Source organism: Narcine bancroftii, chromosome 5 (assembly GCF_036971445.1).
Source record: "Narcine bancroftii isolate sNarBan1 chromosome 5, sNarBan1.hap1, whole genome shotgun sequence".
In the NCBI taxonomy this organism is placed as follows: Eukaryota; Metazoa; Chordata; class Chondrichthyes; order Torpediniformes; family Narcinidae; genus Narcine; species Narcine bancroftii.
Window position 1 is genome coordinate 142,017,404 of NC_091473.1, and position 20,389 is coordinate 142,037,792.

At 44.5% G+C, this 20,389-nt stretch overlaps 1 protein-coding gene across 5 annotated transcripts in view; it reads right to left on the reverse strand.

The window, feature by feature from the left end:
• bcar3 (BCAR3 adaptor protein, NSP family member) overlaps positions 1-20,389 on the reverse strand; it is a 191,784-nt gene that overhangs the window by 109,449 nt on the left and 61,946 nt on the right. Inside the window, exon 1 of one of the 5 annotated variants that reach the window (XM_069939277.1) lies at positions 13,627-13,648. The exons of the other annotated variants lie outside the window; for them this stretch is intronic. Within the exon in view, the coding sequence (XP_069795378.1) occupies positions 13,627-13,645 (19 nt within the window). The 5' untranslated portion in view covers positions 13,646-13,648. Of the gene's footprint in view, positions 1-13,626; positions 13,649-20,389 lie in introns of those variants that run through there. 5 annotated transcript variants of the gene reach the window in all.

Genomic DNA, 20,389 nt, shown 5'->3' on the forward strand with positions numbered 1-20,389 from the left:
AGAATTGATGACTAACATTGTATTATGTTAATAGCCATCACTACACTGGCTGGGTGCCATGCTGGTTGCCACAGTACAGGAAGGATGTGATTGTGCTGGAGAAGACGCAAAGGAGATTCACCAGGATGTTATATCCCCTCAAGGCACTCTCCAACCAGACCAGATTAACATTGATCTTCAATTTCTGTCAAACTCCTTCCTGAATCTCTCTTTCTCTACCCTTTTGTTTCCTTCTCTATCAGAGAGATACCTCCTCCTCACATCACTTCTCCGCTCTTCTTCCCTCCTACCTGTATTCACTGATACCCCTTACCTGTTAGACTGTGCTCCTCCCCCTGGCCCCTTCCTTCTCTTTCTCCTTTATTTGGGCACCTGTCTGCTTTTGCTCAGACCTTGACGAAGGGCTCAGGACCAAAACGCCCTTTACTTCCTATGGATGCTGCGTGACCTGGAATACTGGACATGACAGATTTATTTACCTTGGAGCAGACGAGGAGGGAAGGGGTGGAGGAGATGGTTTGCCTAACAGATATAATTTATGTAGAGCATGTGTAGCCTAGATAGTAGGAGCCTTTCCTCATAGTAGAGGAATGCAAGACTAGAGGCCATAGATTTAGGGGCTGAAGTTTCATGGGTTTGAATGAAGAATTTTTCCTCCTAGAGGACAACAGAGTGGAGCTGGTAGAGATACTGCCTCACAGTGCCAGAGACCCAATACTGACCTTGGATGCTGTCTGTGTGGAGTTTTCATGTTCACACTGTGACCAAATGAGTTTCAGTAGGTTCCTCAATCATCCCAAAGAAGTACAGGTTGGTAGGTTAATTCACTATTGTAAATTGCTCCTTGTATATAGGTGAGTGTGGGAATCTTTGGGCCTGGGGTGGGGGGGGGGGGGCGGGGTGCGAGAAGGTAAGATTTAAAATTGTCTAATTTTAAATAAATATTCACCCCCCCCCCCCCAATTCTGTTTGGGTCCACTATTTTTTTTCTAATTTTTTCCTCCTTTCCCAATAGTCTCTCCTTCTATCTGCTTTTCTACTCCCACACCCAGACTCCTCCGTCAAGGTAAAGGCTCCAATATTGTCACATAACACTAGAATGTAGCATACATGATCATTCTTTAACTTTAGGAAGACAGAGAGTCGCCACTTTGTCAAGCATCCCTCACAGAAATGAGGCCTCAGGTAGAAATGAACTCACAACCCCTGGTTTACAAGGCCAGTGATCTAACCACTGACGCAAAGTGTTGAGTGACCATTTCTACCCCTGGATGCTGTCTGACCCATTGAGTTCCTCCAGCACTTCACGGTTTCCTCAAACTAAAACTTTGCTACTTGTACCCAAATAGATGTCCCTCGATCTCAGGTGTCCATTCGGAAGCCTCAAACATCACTGTGGCATCTCCTTCCACCACTATTCCTGGTAGACCATTCCCAGCACCTACCACTGTCTGTGTAAAATAAATCTTGCCTCACACACAACTCCTTTAAACTCCCTCTGTCCCACTTTAAGTGCACATTTGTGACACTTTTACTGTAGGGAAACTATTCTGAATTCTGCCTACCCTTATCATTGCCTCCTTATGGTTTTATAAATCTCTATTAGGTCTGGGTGAACCAGGGTTTTGGACTGCTGGAATCAGAAATGCATGAGCCTTGGGGAGAAGTAATTGGATGTCCTCCTCACAGATGTGCTTGAGCACAAAGGTTAATCCGTGGCTGCAGGGTTAGGACAAACAAGCTGAAACAAGTGAGCGCAAGAGAGATGTTGGGGAGGCAGCTTTGCACAGACCACCTGCCGTCCCTTAATGTTGTTCCACCCTTCCCCTGCGGCAGGCACGGTGGTTCACTGGTCATCATCTCTGATGTACCACAGTAATTCCTCGAGAACATTTTATCAGCAATTCCCAGGCTGGGAAATAGGTGCCTCCCGCAGGCAGTGAAACAGTTGAACAATTCTCGAAACCTGTAAATTATTTCTATATCTTTCTATTTTGAATCGCTATATTATGTTGTTTGTGTGTAGGGTGTATTATGTGTCCGTATGTGTGGACTGTGGACCAGAAATGCTCTGTTTTGTCCATGTACAACCTGATGACAATAAAGTTGAACTTGGTGGGTTGTAATAGAGAGGTAGAGAAACAGAGAAGCTTTGAGGAGGGATTTATGGGCCTGAGGCCCAGACCACTGAAGTCACCTGGACCTTTGGTTTGGATGTATGTTATCGTTCTTACATCATTATAGCAACCTGATAGCTTAGACATGGACCACAGTTCAATTCAAATGACAGCAAAACTCACACTGATGCATTGAAAAGATCATACATCAGGGTGCTACACTCAGAATGGGCGCTTTGGAAATGCACTCAACGCAGTCATTGATTGCTCCACAAACCAGTTGCCAGCATCTGAGAGAAACATCAGTGGCAGCTGCGAAGGCCGGAAACAAACTGATGCCCATTATCCTTGCACTGCCGCAGGAAGGGTTGTTGTTGCTGAGAGCAATGAAGCAGTTTCTGTGAAGGACGCTGGACAAAGTGGCAACTCTCTTGCTGCCTTCCCGTAGACAAAAGTTGAAGAATTTCATGTATGTTACATTCTAAATGTAGAATGTAGAACGTGACAATAATGAAACCTTTAGAAAACACGATGCAGTGCATTTTTAATTGGGGATTTGTACTGCCTTATATTTTCTACCACTCCGTTGTTCTCAACAGAAACAATTCTTCCTGCCAAAGTCAAGCCAAGTTTATTGTCACCTGACTGCAACCCTTGGTGCAAAACACGCAGACACACAACCAGACTCACTCATATAAACAAACCGTAATATATGCAGGACCTATATACAAATGAATACATAAACACTGATTCATGAAATGGTTAATGTGAGCAGTTTCTTGCGGCATTCAGCATTCTCACTGCCCATGGGAAGAAGCTGTTCCTCAGCCTGGTGGTGCTGGCCCTAATCCTCATGTATCTCTTTCCTGACAGAAGTAGCTGAAAGATCCTGTGTGCAGGATGGAAAGCGTTCTCAATAATTTTGGCATGCCCCTCTTCTAACAACAATCCTGATAGATCACATCGATTGGGGGGAGGTGGGGGGGGGTAAAGAGAGAAACTCCAGTGGTCCTCTCTGCCACTCTCATGAATTGACCTCCGATCTATTTCTCTGCAGCAACCGTACCACACTATGATGCAGCCGGCCAGGATGCTCTCGATAAAGCTCCTGTAGAGCTTTATGTTGTTGTTTGACAACACAGAAGGTTAGCATAATGGTGGCCGGTAGCCTTGCCAGCTTCAGTCATCTCAGGAAGTGCAGTCGCTGTTGCACCTTCCTGACAAGTGAGTATCCACAATAGGTCACTGGTTTAGTGAACTCTGAGGAACTTGGTGGTCTCCACTGGAGAGTTGTTGATGTGTAGTGGAGGATGGTTGTACCTGGTCCTTCTAAAGTCTGCGATGACCTCCTTGTTTTGTCCACGTTGAGACTCGGGTTGATACTCTCACACCATATCACGAGATTTTCCACTTCTCTGTAGAGCGACTCATCGTTGATGCTGATGAGGCCGACGACTGTTGTGTCATCCGCAAACCCGATGACACTGTTGGAAATCCCATTATCGTTTGCTTGCATCAGTGACATCGTGAGTTGCGTTTGTGGGTTCCACTGAGACTAGGAAGCTCAAGACAAGTGGTGAGATCCCTTAGAAGCACTAAAGACTGGGACAAACGTAAATGAGCTGCAGGTGGGGAGCACCATCCTCATCCCTGGGACCACATGTGATAGAAACACAAATGGGACTTCTGGTTTAACACCCTGTTTGGTTCAGGCACCCCATGTAACGCTGAAAACAGCGCAATTTGCAGTGAATCAAGAAAATCTGCAATCGCTGTGACTGTAGTAAATACACAAAATTGCTGGAGAAACTCAGCAGGTCCCCCAGCGTCCACAAGACAGAGATGCACCCACACCTCCTCGCTTGTCACCATTCACTTGTGAATCTGCAGGGGTCATCTACTGTGAAGAGACGGAACACAGACCGGAAGAGCCCCTTTGCTCTGGCGTAATAATGACGGGGATCTCCCAGTGGCCACCCATCTCATTTCCCTGCCCCAGGGAATGTCCGTACATGGTCTCATGCACTGCCAGATTGAGATCACATGCAAATTGGAGGGGCAACGTCTCATATTCCCTCTGTGCACTCTCCAACTACACACCATTGGTATCGACCTCCAGTTTCCATTAGCTCCCCATCCTGTCTTTCTCTTTCCCTATCCATTTGTTTCCTTTCCTCCAGCTCCCTCCCCTTTATCTCAGTGGTTCTCAACCTTTTTCCTTCCATTCACATACCACTTTAAGCATTCCCTATGCCATAGATGCTCTGTGATTAGTAAGGGATTGCTTAAGGTGGTATGTGAATGGAAAGAAAAACATTGAAAACCACTGTTTTAATCATCCCTAATTGACTCATTATGTACATGGTTTCATAACTCCAAATGAAATGGGCCAGGGACAATTTTTCTCAAGCAAAATATTTCAGTAACAATTGGGTCCAGAGCAGTGATTCTCAACCTTCCCTTCCCACTCACATACTAACTTTAGAAATTCCTTACTAATCACAGAGTACCGATGACACATGGGTTACTCAAAAGCTGCTTTCAGGTGGCCAGAATACCTGACTGTCTTCTTTCTTTGGCTTGGCTTCGCGGACGAAGATTTATGGAGGGGGTAAAAAGTCCACGTCAGCTGCAGGCTCGTTTGTGGCTGACAAGTCCGATGCGGGACAGGCAGACACGATTGCAGCGGTTGCAGGGGAAAATTGGTTGGTTGGGGTTGGGTGTTGGGTTTTTCCTCCTTTGCCTTTTGTCAGTGAGGTGGGCTCTGCGGTCTTCTTCAAAGGAGGTTGCTGCCCGCCAAACTGTGAGGCGCCAAGATGCACGGTTTGAGGCGTTATCAGCCCACTGGCGGTGGTCAATGTGGCAGGCACCAAGAGATTTCTTTAGGCAGTCCTTGTACCTTTGTAAAAGGTACCTGACTGTAAAGCCACCTATTCTACCCCAATGCGGCTGGCCACCTGAAAGTGGAGAACACAGCCCTGAGGAGCACTTACCTAACCCTCCTCAGGTAGGTAAATTCTCTGCCTCGGTAAAAAATAGTACATTGCTTCCAAAACTCAGAGCCTTGACAGCTGAAAAGCAGGGCTGCCAAAGTTGGCACAATTAAATGTTGACATAAATCGCGGTCAAAATTAAAGGTCTGAAGATATCTCAAAAGAGATACAGGGCTTGGAGAGGGGAAGGGAACACAGCAATGATTACGGGCACAGTCCACAGGGGCCGCGTTCGCTCAGATGACAGAAAGGCGTCTTCTCTGTGGCCACCTGAACATCCCAGCTGCATTCCCCCAGCGCATTATCTACGTCCGAGCACCTGAAAGCAGCTAAAGTGGTATGTGAGTGGAAAGATAAAGGTTGAGATCCACTGTGAGCCCATCTCCTTTCTTTCAGCTCTGTATTCATGCAGCTCCCCCCCCCCAATCAATTCTCAGCTTTTCTTTCCTGCCCTCCTATGCACGTCCACCTGTGGCCTGAGCTCCTCCCCTGCCCCTCTTCCTCAAATACCCCAATGAGATCCGAGAAGGTAAAAGGCCTTCTCTGATATTTGGAATCTCTCGAGAGTATTTGTCGGGCTATCACTGTAGTCACGTCTCAGGAGTAGGGTTTGAACCACAACCATCTGACTCAGAGATAAAGGTGCTACCCACTAGACAATGGCCGACAAATTAGTAATGGATTTTATTAAGAGGGAAAACAAGGTTAGTGGCAAATGATCACAAGTGATCGATGATCTGGTCCCAAAAACATTCTATAAATGGACCCAAGACCAATTAGTTTGTCTCCCCATGAGCCTGAAAACAACAAAAAGGTTGATCTTGGGATGCAATAACTCTCCATCTCTCCCTCTCCTGAAGAAGGATAATGTTGGACACAATACAAGTCCGATTCTGAATTCCGAGTTCAGCCTCTGTCAAAAGGAACAAATCCTGGAGAGACAATGAAGAATGGGAGATGTCAAAGGACAAGAGGAAATTGCTTGATAAACAGATTATTCTCCTTATCAGACTACAATGGATGTGTCCTGGAAATGTGATTGGGATATTGCGATCCTTATTACTAATAATCTATGTCCATCATCCTACGAGCTGAAGACTGTACATCAGTTTAATGCACAGATCGGTCTTGGAATAATTTAGAATAACAAATAAAATGGGCCAAAATCAACAAATTATCGCCATCAGATTCTGACCAAACTTTCTTGTATACGTCAGGTAGCACAGACCTCTGTGTTACAGTTGTTCAGCTTTACATAAAATCACTCTGATAACATTTACATATCATGAGGTATGCATAAAATTAGCTCTCATGAAATTGATGAAAAAAGTAAACAAATCGAGAAATATTTCCAAACTAACTGGTGTAAATCTTAGGTCTATTCATGGAATTATTTTTGGCACCAGGTCGATGATCATTTGCACTCAGCACATCTTTGCCACTAACCTTATTTTCCCTCAGAAAAAAAGTAAATAAATTAAAAAAAAATTTTCCCCACCTCACATTTCTTGTTACATGGCTTTGCATTACAGAAAATTGGAAAGAGGTATTGGTTTCTAGGAATAACCCCCTTCACCCACCTCCCCCCCACCCCCACCCCGACCTTTTCCAGAATATGAGGTTTGCTGAACAGGTAGAGACTTATTGGTAGATATCAGACTGAAGTCTGTCAAATTTAGACGGTACACACAAAACATTTGGCCTATCAGTTGCCTGTATGTGTCAAGGTGCAATCAGATCGTTTCATTGGTTTTCCTATATAATGCTTTATTGAAATAATATTGACTCCCTTTACCCCAGTTAATATCAGCCCCTCAATTTAGTACCATCATAATGTTGTCAGTATCGCATTGCTGTCCATAGGAGATAAACAGATGCTAGGTTCAGTAGAGACCTTGTTTGATGAGCTACATGTCTAACAATAACTGTTTCTAAAGTGTTTCAATGGTTTCAAGGCTGGAAGCCATGAAACACATCTTATGTGGGAAGGACTAGAGCAGATGGTACTTCTTGAAGACAAGGGTAACACACTATCAAAGCAAGAAATAAAGCTGATACCACTTTGGATTGGGATCGTTACAGATTAAGCTAAAATAAGCCCAAGTCTCAATAAACTCATCACTTGCAGTTGAACAGCAGTTAGCAATGCACCTTCAACATTGACCTACCTCGCCCAAAACAAAACAGGGATGAAACTGCTCCATTAGACAATAAATGTATCTAGTTCCAGGAGCAGAAATAGTCTATTCAGCCCATCTAGTCTGCCCCACCATTCAATCATGAGCTGAACCATTTTCCCACTCAGCCCCACTGCCCGACCTGCTCCCCATAATTTTTGATGCCCTGGATAATCAACAACCTATCAATTTTTGCCTCAAAAACACCCAATGACTTAGTTATTCAGAAAATGGAAGCACTGAAGAAGACAGCCTGTTGACTGATCCCAGGAAAATTAAGAGGGAAGTCTGGGCTACCAGATTTAAATACTCGTTTTAAAATTTCTGACTCTTGGAAAGGACCAATGTTTCCCAGATTCAAGGCTCTATGAAAATACAATCTGGTCACACAGTTTCCAGGGAGGAATATAGGAAAATCAAGAAACCAAGAAAGACCACTCACTCAAGTTACAAAAACAGAAGCCGGGGACCACATACCAGTGATGAACATTAGAATGGGAGAGTATTATCAGATAAAGGTCTGGAAACCTTGAAGACAGAATTAGACAAGCACGACAGGAAAAGAAAATGTTTATAACATAACATAACATAACAATTTACAGCACGGAAACAGGCCATTAGGCCCTTCTAGTCCGCACCAAACCAAACACCCCTCTCTAGTCCCACCTCCCTGCACAATGCCCATAACCCTCCATCTTCTTCTATCTTGTTTGAAAATTCTTCCTCATGTATTATTTTATGATTGCTGTACTTTGAACTGTGATCATTTACATCAGATTCTTTTCTTTCTTTCTTTGGCTTGGCTTCGCGGACGAAGATTTATGGAGGGGTATGTCCATGTCTGCTGCAGGCTCGTTGGTGACTGACAAGTCCAATGAGGGAAGGCAGGCATGGTTGCAAGGGAAAATTGGTTGGTTGGGGTTGGGTGTTGGGTTTTTCCTCCTTTGTCTTTTGTCAGTGAGGTGGGCTCTGCGTTCTCTTTTGAGGGGGAGAATGTGGACATGACCTCGGGGCTGCGCAAAGGAGCTTTTAGGTGGAGTGCAGTGTGCGCAGTACTGGCCCCACCCTTTACACACATGGTTCGTGTGCCGTGGCCAAGCAAGCTGGGACGTGGCAGCGAGGTCCTTGGGTCGTAGGTTTTATATTGGAATGTCTTTCTCCTATGCAGGTTGCTTAACCGGGCTGAAGAGGCTTGCCTCCCCTTTTAGGTCGAACCATATCTGGAGATCTACGACCATTGTCCACAGTTATGGACAGTTTCCTAACTTTTGGTGAGAAGAGGCTGAGGCGTGGCATGATCAATAACCACCTGCTCTGCGGGCCTCCATGCCGGGTGGACTCCGGGCCCAGGCCCGATGTCGAGCGCCGTGGTCCGGACGGCTCCTTCAAGCCGCGATCCTGCAAAACAGGCTGAACCTGCTGGAGCCACTGCCATGGGCAACCTCAGCCGCCACGTCACCACCGAGCTGCTGCACCGTCTGCAAGCCTCTAAACCCAGGTTATTCCTAACAAACTATACAGTAGCAATGATCCACAGGTAATTGCAGATTTTTTTGGCAACAATCCAAGATTTAAGGAAGAGGAGATATTTGAACCTCGAAAGACCACAATGGGTGGAGTGCAAGGGCTAACCTGTGGAGTGGAAGAAGATCAGCTGCTTGCCCATGGACCAACTTTGGGTCCTTTCACCTCTGACCCTGCAGCACAGTCTCTGGGTGAAATGCAACCCAGAGATATTCTAACCACATTAAAAATAGCTGCTACAATATGTAACATTAGCCAGCTAGATTAAAAAGTATTTAAATTTGAAATTTAGATTTAAATTTAAATTTACACCTCCAGCACGGTAACAGACACTTCTGGCCCAATTGCACTCAATTGACCTACAATCCCTGAACCAGAGCATCCGGAGGAAACCCACTTTGACACGAGGAGAATGGACAAACTCCCGACAAACAGCGCCGGATTTGATCTCCGGTTGCTGTCACCGTGACAATATTCTGCTGATATGTTAACCATGCTGCCTATTCAAATATTTGGCTTGGCTTCGCGGACGAAGATTTATGGAGGGGTAAAGTTCACGTCAGCTGCAGGCTCATTTGTGGCTGACAAGTCCGATGCGGGACAGGCAGACACGGTTGCAGCGGTTGCAAGGGAAAATTGGTTGGTTGGGGTTGGGTGTTGGGTTTTTCCTCCTTTGCCTTTTGTCAGTGAGGTGGGCTCTGCGGTCTTCTTCAAAGGAAGTTGCTGCCCGCCGAACTGTGAGGCGCCAAGATGCACGGTTTGAGGCGATATCAGCCCACTGGCGGTGGTCAATATGGCAGGCACCAAGAGCTTTCTTTAGGTAGTCCTTGTACCTCTTCTTTGGTGCACCTCTGTCTCGGTGGCCAGTGGAGAGCTCGCCATATAACACGATCTTGGGAAGGCGATGGTCCTCCATTCTGGAGACGTGACCTACCCAGCACAGTTTGATCTTCAGCAGCGTGGATTCGATGCTGTCGGCCTCTGCCATCTCGAGTACTTCGATGTTGGAGATGAAGTCGCTCCAATGAATGTTGAGGATGGAGCGGAGACAACGCTGGTGGAAGCGTTCTAGGAGCTGTAGGTGATGCCGGTAAAGGACCCATGATTCAGAGCCGAACAGAAGTGTGGGTATGACAACGGCTCTGTATACGCTAATCTTTGTGAGGTTTTTCAGTTGGTTGTTTTTCCAGTCTCTTTTGTGTAGTCTTCCAAAGGCGTTATTTGCCTTGTCTATGCCCTCAGACAGCTCCAAGAAAAGTGCAGAGAACAAAACAAAGGACTCTACATCACCTTTGTTGACCTCACCAAAGCCTTCGACACCGTGAGTAGGAAAGGGCTTTGGCAAATACTAGAGCGCCTCGGATGCCCCCCAAAGTTCCTCAACATGGTTATCCAACTGCACGAAAACCAACAAGGTCGGGTCAGATACAGCAATGAGCTCTCTGAACCCTTCTCCATTAACAATTCAAATAGCAGAGTTGTTAAAAACTATAATTAAAAACAGTATAGCAAAGGATTTCCAAACAATTGTATTATGACAGGTGAATAATATTTGAACAAAGCTTTTAATTTTTTTAGAGCTTTTAATTTTTTTAGGCCCATGAACCCATGTCATCCAAACACACCCATGACTAATTAACCTACTAACTCTCTATGTCTTTGGAATGTGGGAGTAAGACAAAGCACCCAGAGGAAACCCACACAGACACTGGGGAAAAACTCTTGACAGCACTGGATTCAAACCCCAGTCATTGGTACTGCAATGGGCTGTGCCATCTGCTACGTCAACAGTTACTGGAAGTTTTTTTTTAAAAAGTAGAATGGTTAAGGTTAAAGGGGAACCAACACATGCCTTTCCTTGATTTCCAGAAGGAATGCCAGTTAGGGAGTGGGGAAGTGCAACGTGATCAAGGTGAACTTGTACATCAGTCCCTACAAACTAGCATGCAGGTTCAACAAGCTGTGAAAAAGGCAAATGGCATGTTGGCCTTCGTAAAAAAGGGAATAGAGTACAGGAGTAAAGATGTCCTTCTGCAGTTGTATAGGGCCCTGGTGAGGCCAACCTAGAGTATTGTGTCCAGTTCTGGTCTCCAAATTTGAGGAAGGACCTTCTCACTATTGAGGGAGGGCAGTGTTGATTCACAAGTTAGCTCCCGGCTGGCGGGATTGATGTATGCCAAAAGGTTAGACAAACTGGGTTGTATTCATTGGAATTTAGAAGGGATGAGGGGAGATATGATTGAGATATATAAGAGATTGGACACGATAGAAATTGATTACATGTTCCCAATGTTGGGTGAGACTAGGGCGAGAGGCCATCGTTTAAGAATATAGGGAAGGCACTTTAAGACAGAGATGAGAATTTTTATTTAACCCAAAGAGTTTTGGTTTGTAGAATGCTTTGCTGCAGAGGGTGGTAGATTCGGGTTCTCTGGATAAGTTCAAGAGGGAGCTAGATAAGGTTCTTGTGGACAGGAGAATTAAGGGTTATGGGGAGAAGCCAGGGATAGGGTACTGATTGTGGGAAATCAGCCATGATCGCTGGCTCGATAGGCCAAATGGCTTACTCCAGAACTTACTGTCTATTGTGCCACATTAAAAGTTATTGCAGAAAACACAAGCTCAGGGTGCACAAGACAACATATTAGCATGAGGACGAAACTGGCAGCCTAACAGGGAACAGAGTAGGCATAAATGGATCATTTTCGGAAGCCAGTGCTGAGGTCTCAACTTGTTAAATTTAAATTTAAAAAAACTTGGATGAAGGTTTGTTTACTCAATCTGATAACAAAAAAATAGGAAAGTGATGCAATTTGGACAGTCAAACTTGAAGGGGAGTTACATAGTTAATTGCAGGATTCTTAACAGTGTGGAAGTCCAAATCCATAGATCTCTGAAGGTTGCCACAGTGTTTGATAGGGTAGTTAAGAAGGCCTATGGTGTGCTGGCCTTCATTAGTCAGGAAATTGTAGTCAGGGGATTGAGTTTAAGAGTCATGAGGTAATGTTGCAGTTCTATTAAACTCTGGATAGACTACACTTAGAATATTGTGTTCAGTTCTGGTCACCTCATTACAGGAAGGGTGAGGATTATTTGGAGAGGTACCAGAATGTTGCCTGGATTGGAGAATGGGTGTTATGAGGCAAAATTAACAGAATTAGGGCTTTCCTCTTTGGAGCAAAGAAGGATGAGAGGTGACTTAATAGATTATGAGGACAGCCAACACCTTTTTCCTGGGGTAAAAGGAGCAAACAAGGTGAGGGGTGGGAAGTTTAGTCAAGATGTTTCCCCCCCACCCCACCAGAGAGTAGTGGGTACCTGGAAGAATTGTCATGGTGGCTGTGGTGGAGGCTAGTACAACAGAGACAATTAAAAGACTTTTAGTCAAGCCCATGGGTGCAAGAAAAATTGAGGGTTATGAGTGAGAGGTAGGGAAGATTTAGATTGTTGAGTAGGTTGGCACAACATTGTGGGCCAAAGGGCCTGTACTGGGGTGTCATGTTCTAGATTCCAAGCTCAAGTTGCAAAAAGGAGACAATCCATCTCCATTCCTGCAGTTTCTTTAAGAAGACATGAAAATGTCCATTCAAGAAAAAAAGCTAAAAGATGCTTGCTCTCTCAGTAGTCAGAGAATGGTGGCCCGATATGTGTAGATCTAGGAGTCCAAGAGAAAGATTCACTAGAGGCTGGTTTGCAGGTACAGCAATAATCAAGAATGCCACAAGAGCTCTTCCCCCATCTCTCCTCCAGCTTTTTCTCTTCGACCCTCCCATCTGTGTCTCCCCATAGCCTGCGCTCTTCCCACATCCCCCCCCCCTTCCTCCACAAACCTTTCTATATCCATCTACCTGCCTGATTTTTATTCTTATTCCTGACCAAGGCCCTATATCTGAAAGATTGGTTACCCTTTACATCTTACGGATGCTGCGTGACCTGCTGAGTTTCTCCAGCACATTTGTGTGTTGCACTGAGATAAAACTGACAGTGCGACTCCCAGAGAGGAAGCCACTTTGAAGCTTCTTTGCCGACATTTAAGACTGGATCTCATGACCTTTTGAACAGAAATATTTGACCAAATCAAATGTCTCATTCATTTACTAGATACAAGTGAGTTTACCTTTGCTGAATATTCTCATTTGAATTTTTTTTCAAAACTGAAATGTATAATATAAATCACACGCCCACACTCGTACTGCCTTGACTTCAGTGCACAATTTGATTGCTTGTGGGACAAGTAATTTGGCTCATTAACGATTCCCAGAATTGTTGAGTGTTGCTGCTTGCAACATTGCAAGTCTAAAGTTCGAGTCAATGTAGTTTCTGTCAGGCGTTGGTATGTCAAGAGTCCAGAGCAATGCTCTTGTTACAGCCACTTTGTTTTGGGCCTACAGCCCTGTCTCAACTCTGGGGCACTATGTTGTAAACCACCACTTTGTTTATCTTTGAATTTGTCACAAGAAGCAAGTGAACAAAGGTAGCAGAATGCTTTTAAGCATTGTTCCTTTCTGTCACTGAAGCAAATTGTTTCAGCTCACAACCCCAGCACCATCCTGGTAGCTCTTTGTATTCCTTATCACATTGTAAATGTTATGACTATACAAACGCCCCTCTTGTGTGATTTGGGGGATATAAAGTGCCTCTCGCTCCAAACTCTTGTGTTTGCCACAGGTGCTCTCCTGTAATCTTTGCCGGTGGGACCCAGTCAAAGAGCGTAGGGGCTCCACTCCTGATTCCAACAAGACAACATTAGGTGTAAACACATGCACGCTGAATGGCCCCTCATTCACATCCCCATTGACTCCCAGACATAAATACCTTTGCCGAGCAGACTCATCAATTTCCCACCACGACATTTCCCAGTGTTGTAGCAGACCACCAACACATTTCAAGGACTGGGAGACGCAAACGACTCCAGATGCTGGAATCTGGAGCAAAACAAAACCCCCACACTAATGCAGGAACTTGGGGGTGGGGTGGGGGGGGGGGTTTCGAACAGAATTTGTGGAGGGGGAGAAAAGAGATAGCCCAAATTTTGGCTCAGACTTATTGCAGTCTCCACTCAAAATATCTATCCCTCCTGTTTCCACATCCTCCAATGCTTCCTGCAAGTTCAATGCTATCCCACTGCCAAGCTTGTCATCTCCATCCCCACCCATCTGCTTTTTCCACAGTTCAAAGTTCAGATTTCACCTACGTGAAATCACGTTCAATCATGAGATCCAGGGCCATAAACAGACCTTCCAGATGAGGCAGGGCCTTGCCTGCACTTTGCCTAAGCTCATCTACTGCATTCAGTGTTGCCCAGCGTGGCCTCATCTTCATTGGTGAGTACAAACACATTAGGGCAGCCACTTCTCTTAACCCCACACTGTCTGTAGGTCTAAATGAACATCACTACCCACCATTTTGCCTCTGGAACAACTTTGGATGATTATGCTGGAAAGATGAAACCAATGGCCAATTTCCTCAGTGTTAGAACAAAGGGGCTGGAGAGGTCCACGTGTCAACTCTAAGACGCCACAGCATTGACCAGTTCACCTCCTCACCACGTAGAACATGTGTGGGTGTCACAGTGAAAACTGGCAGGGTAGCAAATAGTAAACAGTTGCTCATGGACTAAAAGTTTACCCAAGGCAGCTGAGTCGAACAGTTGGGACACTTCACAACTAATCCTACTTCCCACTCTCTTGGCCTTTCCCAATGACACGAGAATATTTCCTCGAGAATCTATCCGACTTGTACTGAAAAATCCTCAGTACCCGGAATTCAGACAGCAAGCGATAAAAAACGCTTGCAAATTATATTTTATTATATACACTTAAAATATTTTTAAAATAAGAAAAATAAAAATTTGAATAAAACTTTAACATTTTAAAATTAAATGTTCTCCGAAGCAACGCACAACCTCTTGGGACAAACATTCAGCCAAAGGAGCGCCCCGGCCGTACCCCACCCGCAGAAGCTGTCTGAATAAAGTTGTGTTTGAATAAAATAGTAGCTCCCAGGATGAAAAGCCGGCTGATGCCGCTCAGAGCTGGGGTGACTCTCCCAAAGTATTTCTCTATCCCTGCCTAGTAAAGTTCTTCATCTTTATTGGTATATTATGAAGTATATTAGTAAGGCTTTAATCCGTAAACTTAGGGAAGAGATTTTTAATTTAACTGCGGCATGGTTAGTGTAGCCGTTAGTCCAACGCTGTTACAGCGCCAGCAACTGGAGTTTAAATTTAAATGTTGTAAATTACGGGAATTACCCGATTGAAGTGAACTTTACATAATTAAGGACAATAGATTTTTTTCTATTGTCTAAATGACTTTACATTTGGCACTGTCTTTTGTCTTTTAAACTGTTTTAATCTTAATGCAGGTGTATTAGTTAGGCATCGCATCTCAGGAAACTGGAAAATTCGCATATCCGACATCCATAATCCTATAGGTGCCAGATACTGAGGACTTTATTGTATTGCTTTTGAATCTACTTCCGCAAATCCCAGACAGAAACTTACGTTGGAAAAGTTTGTTCTTCAAAACCCCCTGTCTTTTTTTATACCTGTCACGGTATATTCATGTCCTCTGTTAATCATTATGTTCTCTTCTGTTAATTCTGTCAAAATTATTCCTGCTTTTGAACACCTCTGTCAAATCTGCTCTCTGGTTGAACGAGAATAACCCCAGGTCTATCGTTTGACAGCCCGCTGAGGACCCAGTGCCTCGTGTTTCTGCTGCTCTAAAAGAGTCAATTTACAGCTCGTCTTTTACCTTCAGTCACCTTGGTGGTCCCGGATTTTGAGGGGTGATTAGTTTTTACAACAGTTCAAACATAACGAACAGGAATGAGATGGAGGACAGACAGAATGGGGAAGGAAAGTTCTATTCCATAAAGGAAATCAGTCAACCATCACTTTTTTTATGACGAGACAGAAGGGAGAGAATCAGAAAATAACAAACGCCTTTAAACGAGCAACTTTATATGGAGATGGGGGCATGTTTCCTGTAAATACAATAACCTCTGTAGTTGTGTTAGATTTTTTTTGTAGGCTCAAGATAAATTTAAAAGAACAGTTTGTAAGCAGGTTCTTCTTTGGCTTGGCTTTGCGGACAAAGATTTATGGAGGGGTATGTCCACGTCTGCTGCAGGCTCGTTGGTGACTGACAAGTCCGATGCGGGATAGGCAGGCACAGTTGCAGCGGTTGCAAGGGAAAATTAGTTGGTTGGGGTTGGGTGTTGGGTTTTTCCTCCTTTGTCTTTTGTCAGTGAGGTGGACTCTGCGATCTTCTTCAAAGGAGGTTGCTGCCCGCCGAACTGTGAGGCGCCAAGATGCACGGTTTGAGGCGATATCAGCCCACTGGCGGTGGTCAATGTGGCAGGCACCAAGAGATTTCTTTAGGCAGTCCTTGTACCTCTTCTTTGGTGCACCTCTGTCTCGGTGGCCAGTGGAGAGCTCGCCATATAACACGATCTTGGGAAGGCGATGGTCGTCCATTCTGGAGACAGGTTACACTACAGCAGGAATGATAGACTACACCTTGTTCATGAACATTCCTAAAATCAGCCGAGTGCAGTCTTTTGAGTTTAAAGGAGATCAAGGTTGTGCAGTAATTATGTAAAAATCCACATCAGCGCAATCTCTCTATGGTATTAATTGCACAAGCACGTGTCTTGGTCTGTCGTGTGGGATGCATGCATCACTGCTGAATTGCAGTAATCTAGTCACGGCCATGTTCCCAGAACTATTCATTCCTGCTGGAAAGAGAAACTGGAGAGGGAAAAAAATAATATGAAACCTGGCAAATTTCTACAGATGGAAATTGTGCTGACCTATTGCATCATTGACTGGTATGGAGACAACAATCACCCTGAGCGTAAAGCCCTGCAAAAGGGAGTGGACACAACCAGGACTTCACAGGTAAAACCCTCCCCACCATTGAGAACATCTACAGGTAATTCTACTGTCAGGAGAGCAGCAGCAATCATCAAGGATCTACACCACCCAGCATAAAGTACACACATACACACAACTGTGTAGAGACATCCATCTTGAATCTAACTGACTCCCTCGAGTGATCAGGAGGATCACTAGCACTTTATCACTGCATCCCCTTTCCTTGAGATGCTTAATCTAACAACATGACACACTAATACAGTATTCATTTCAATTTAAAGTTCAACATAAACTTAAACACAAACATCAGCAGCACAAACTTTTTAAATGTGCAGTTCTTTTTTCTTTAGAGATTTAGTCTGTCAGGTGCTTTGATAACACGTGTGGATCTTCGTAACACAGGTGCTTGTGTCGGCTTTGCGGGTCCACTACTGTCCAGCACTGGTGATGTTTCCTCTGTTGCTGTGCAGGCTGGATCTTCTCCATTTGTCCATTCCTGCAGTGTCTCTAACATTTTCAGCAGGCTCTTTTGATTCCTTCTCAGTATTTGACCATCCACTGTTCTGACAGGGTAGGATCTGGGATTATCTGCCCTTTGTCCCAAGTCTTGGGATCTCGGAGTCTCACTTTGTCATGTTGTGCCACTGGAGCTAAGCTTCTTGCTGACTTGTCAAAGTTTGTTTTTTGTCTCCCTTGCATATTTGTTTCCATTCAACATCTTGGTTCTTGTTTGGGTCTGCAGAGTAGGGAAGTGTGGTGCGTAGTCTACATCCCATCAGAAGCTCAAGAGTGACATGGCATGTTCAAGTGTCAAAGCTCTGTAACTCAGTAGAGCGAGATGTAGATCTGAGCCACTGTCCAGCAACTGTTCTTGAGCAACTGTTTAACTATGTGAACTCCTTTCTCTGATTTATCGTTTGACTGTTGATGCAAACGACTTGAAGTCACACGTTGAAAATCATACTGCTTTGCAAAGTTCTGGAATTCTCTACAGCTGTAACACGGTCCATTTGAGGAATTCCATGTCTTGCAAAGATCGATTTCATATATTGGATCATCCAAGCAGCAGACATATTAGGAAGCAACGTAATCTCTGGATAGTTTGATAGATAGTCAATAACCAGCAAGTAATTCTTTCCATCCATGTGGAGCAGATCAGTCCCAACTTTCTGTCATGGTTCTGCTGGTAAGTCAGTTATTATCATGGGTTCCTTTGCCCGCTTTGTGTGATGTTTCAAACAGGTCTCAGAGGTTGAAATCATCCTGTCCAATGTCAGCATTTTTCCATGGCCAATCAACAGCAGTTCTGCCCCTCCTCTTACATTTTTCCATTCCAGGTGGCCCTCATGCACCCTTTTCAGCATCTCTTGTCACAGTGATTGAGGAATGAAAATTCTGCTCTGTGAGTAGTTACCCATTGACAACACTCAACTCAGCTCTAATGTTGTAGTATGGCTGACATTCATCTCTAGGCCATCCTTCATTCAGATTCTTGATGATCTTCTGTAGAATGGTGTCCTTTTCTGGTTCCGCTGCAATCTGCTTGGATTTCATGTCAGATATGGGAAGAGGTTCAGTGATCAGATTCACGTGAAGATTCATATCTGTCTCTGTGGAACTCTCATTGTGTGCTTTGCTCTGCGTCGTTCCCCTGGGTAACACATCAGCTAACACAATAGGTTTCCCTGGATTGTACACCAATTCAAAGTCATAACGTTGTTGCTTCATCATCAGTCTTTAGATTCTCCGTAACATTTCACTGAAATTTTTAATGTGCTGCAGAGCCAATTCACTGGCGTGGCATATCTTCACAGCTCCAGCAAAGGCTAGCTCTGTCTCTCACAGCAACCTCTCTCTTTCTTTCTTATCAATAATCCCGAACACAATTTGATCATGGATCATTGAATCTTGCAGCGTTCCAAAATTGGATGTTCTTGCTTTTAATTTCAAATTTGTTAAAAAAGTGCTAAAGCTATCTCCCTGCAGAAGTTTGATCAAAACATGCATCTCTCAAACATTTCATTTTCCTTTGGTAAACAGCGTTCATCAAACATCTGGATAACCTTGTCGAGATTGCCCTGGTCAGCTGCTGCAGCAAAAAAAAATGTATTGAAAACCTCTAGTGCTTGAGGTCCCACCAAGGTAAGTAGCAGTGCAACCTTCCATGCATCAGGTTTGCTATAGAGTCCAATGGCTTGCAGGTACAGCATGAATCACTGTTTGAACAATCTCTGCTTGTGGTGACATTTTCAGTCCAATTTACACAAGCATCCATCTTGAATCCAACCAAAGTTGCCACAAACTAGTCTCTGTCTCTCTCTAATGGTCAGGAGGATCACTTGCACTCTATCACTACACTCTGTTCTCACTGCTACCATCAGGAAATAGGTATAGGTGCCACAAGACCCACACCATCAGGTTCAGGAACAGCTGCTACCCCTCTACCATCAGACTCCTCAACAATAAACTCCATCAGGGACTCATTTAAGGACCCTTAATTAGACATACAGCATTGTAACAGGCCAATTCAGTCCGAGCCCCCCAATTTACAACCCATTGACCTACATTTTTGAAGGGTGGGAGGAAACCGGAGTCCCCAGAGAAAACCCACACAGGGAGACCGTACAAACTCCTTACAGCCAGTGCAGGATTCGAACCTAGGTCTGGTCCTTGCCACCCCAACTGTGCTTCCCTTTTGCACTTTATTAGTTGATTTTTTTTCCCTTCTCTCTATTGCACAGTTTGTTTCTATTTCTTTATTTGTTTACATGTGTAAGTCGAGTACTGTTTTTTGCATTACCAATAAGTGGTAATTCTGCCTGGCCCGCAGGAAAAAGAATCTCAGGTACGTACTCTGACAATAAACCTGAAATCAGCCTCAATAAATCTCAGAGCGTAACCTCCCACACTGCGAGAGTGTGCGTTTCTTTGTAGCAGTCGGCTACAACAGATACATTAGGTGCCACATTAAGGCTGTCAGGTAAAGGTTTTTAGGGATTTGGAACCGAAGCAGATAGATGGACTTGACAGAGATCATCCACAATCCATCTTCAAGATTTCAGGAATATTATTGAAGAAAATAGCAAAAGTTGGCAGTACATCAGTATTACATCGATGGATGTACTACTGTTGAGGTTGGTGAGCTGCAGGTAAAGATCCCACAAGGGATTGTGAGGTGGCTGAAATGACAGAAATCTGGCTCAAATAATGTAAGCAAGAGACTACCTGTACTTCTGGGCAGGAGGAGAAAGGAAATCCAAACAGAAGGCACAGGTTGGGAGGGGGTGGGGGGGGGGGGGGGGGGAAGAGTAGTGGAAAGGAGGGAGTGGGGGAGAGAGGGAAGTCTGAAGAGGGGATCACCCTAATTATACCAACTATTCAGGCTCCTCAAAGTGACATGCCTGCACTATTGAAATACCACAACTGTATCTGTGAATATTTAACCCTTTCCATAGCAATTAATGTATACTATCAGATTTGTTTTTTTTAAACATGAAAGCAGCAGGGGCGGGGAGGAAGGGCAGGCAAGTGCGTGCACAAATCCCAACTAGTGCAAACCAAGTTTCAATAGTGCAGATCGATCTTTGGTGGTTCCCGGAGTGGTTTATGATGAGGGTAGGGTAGTACAGGGAGGTTCAAGAGCCTGATGGCCTTTGAAAAGAAGTCTTTCATGAGCTAGACTTTAGGCTTCTCTCT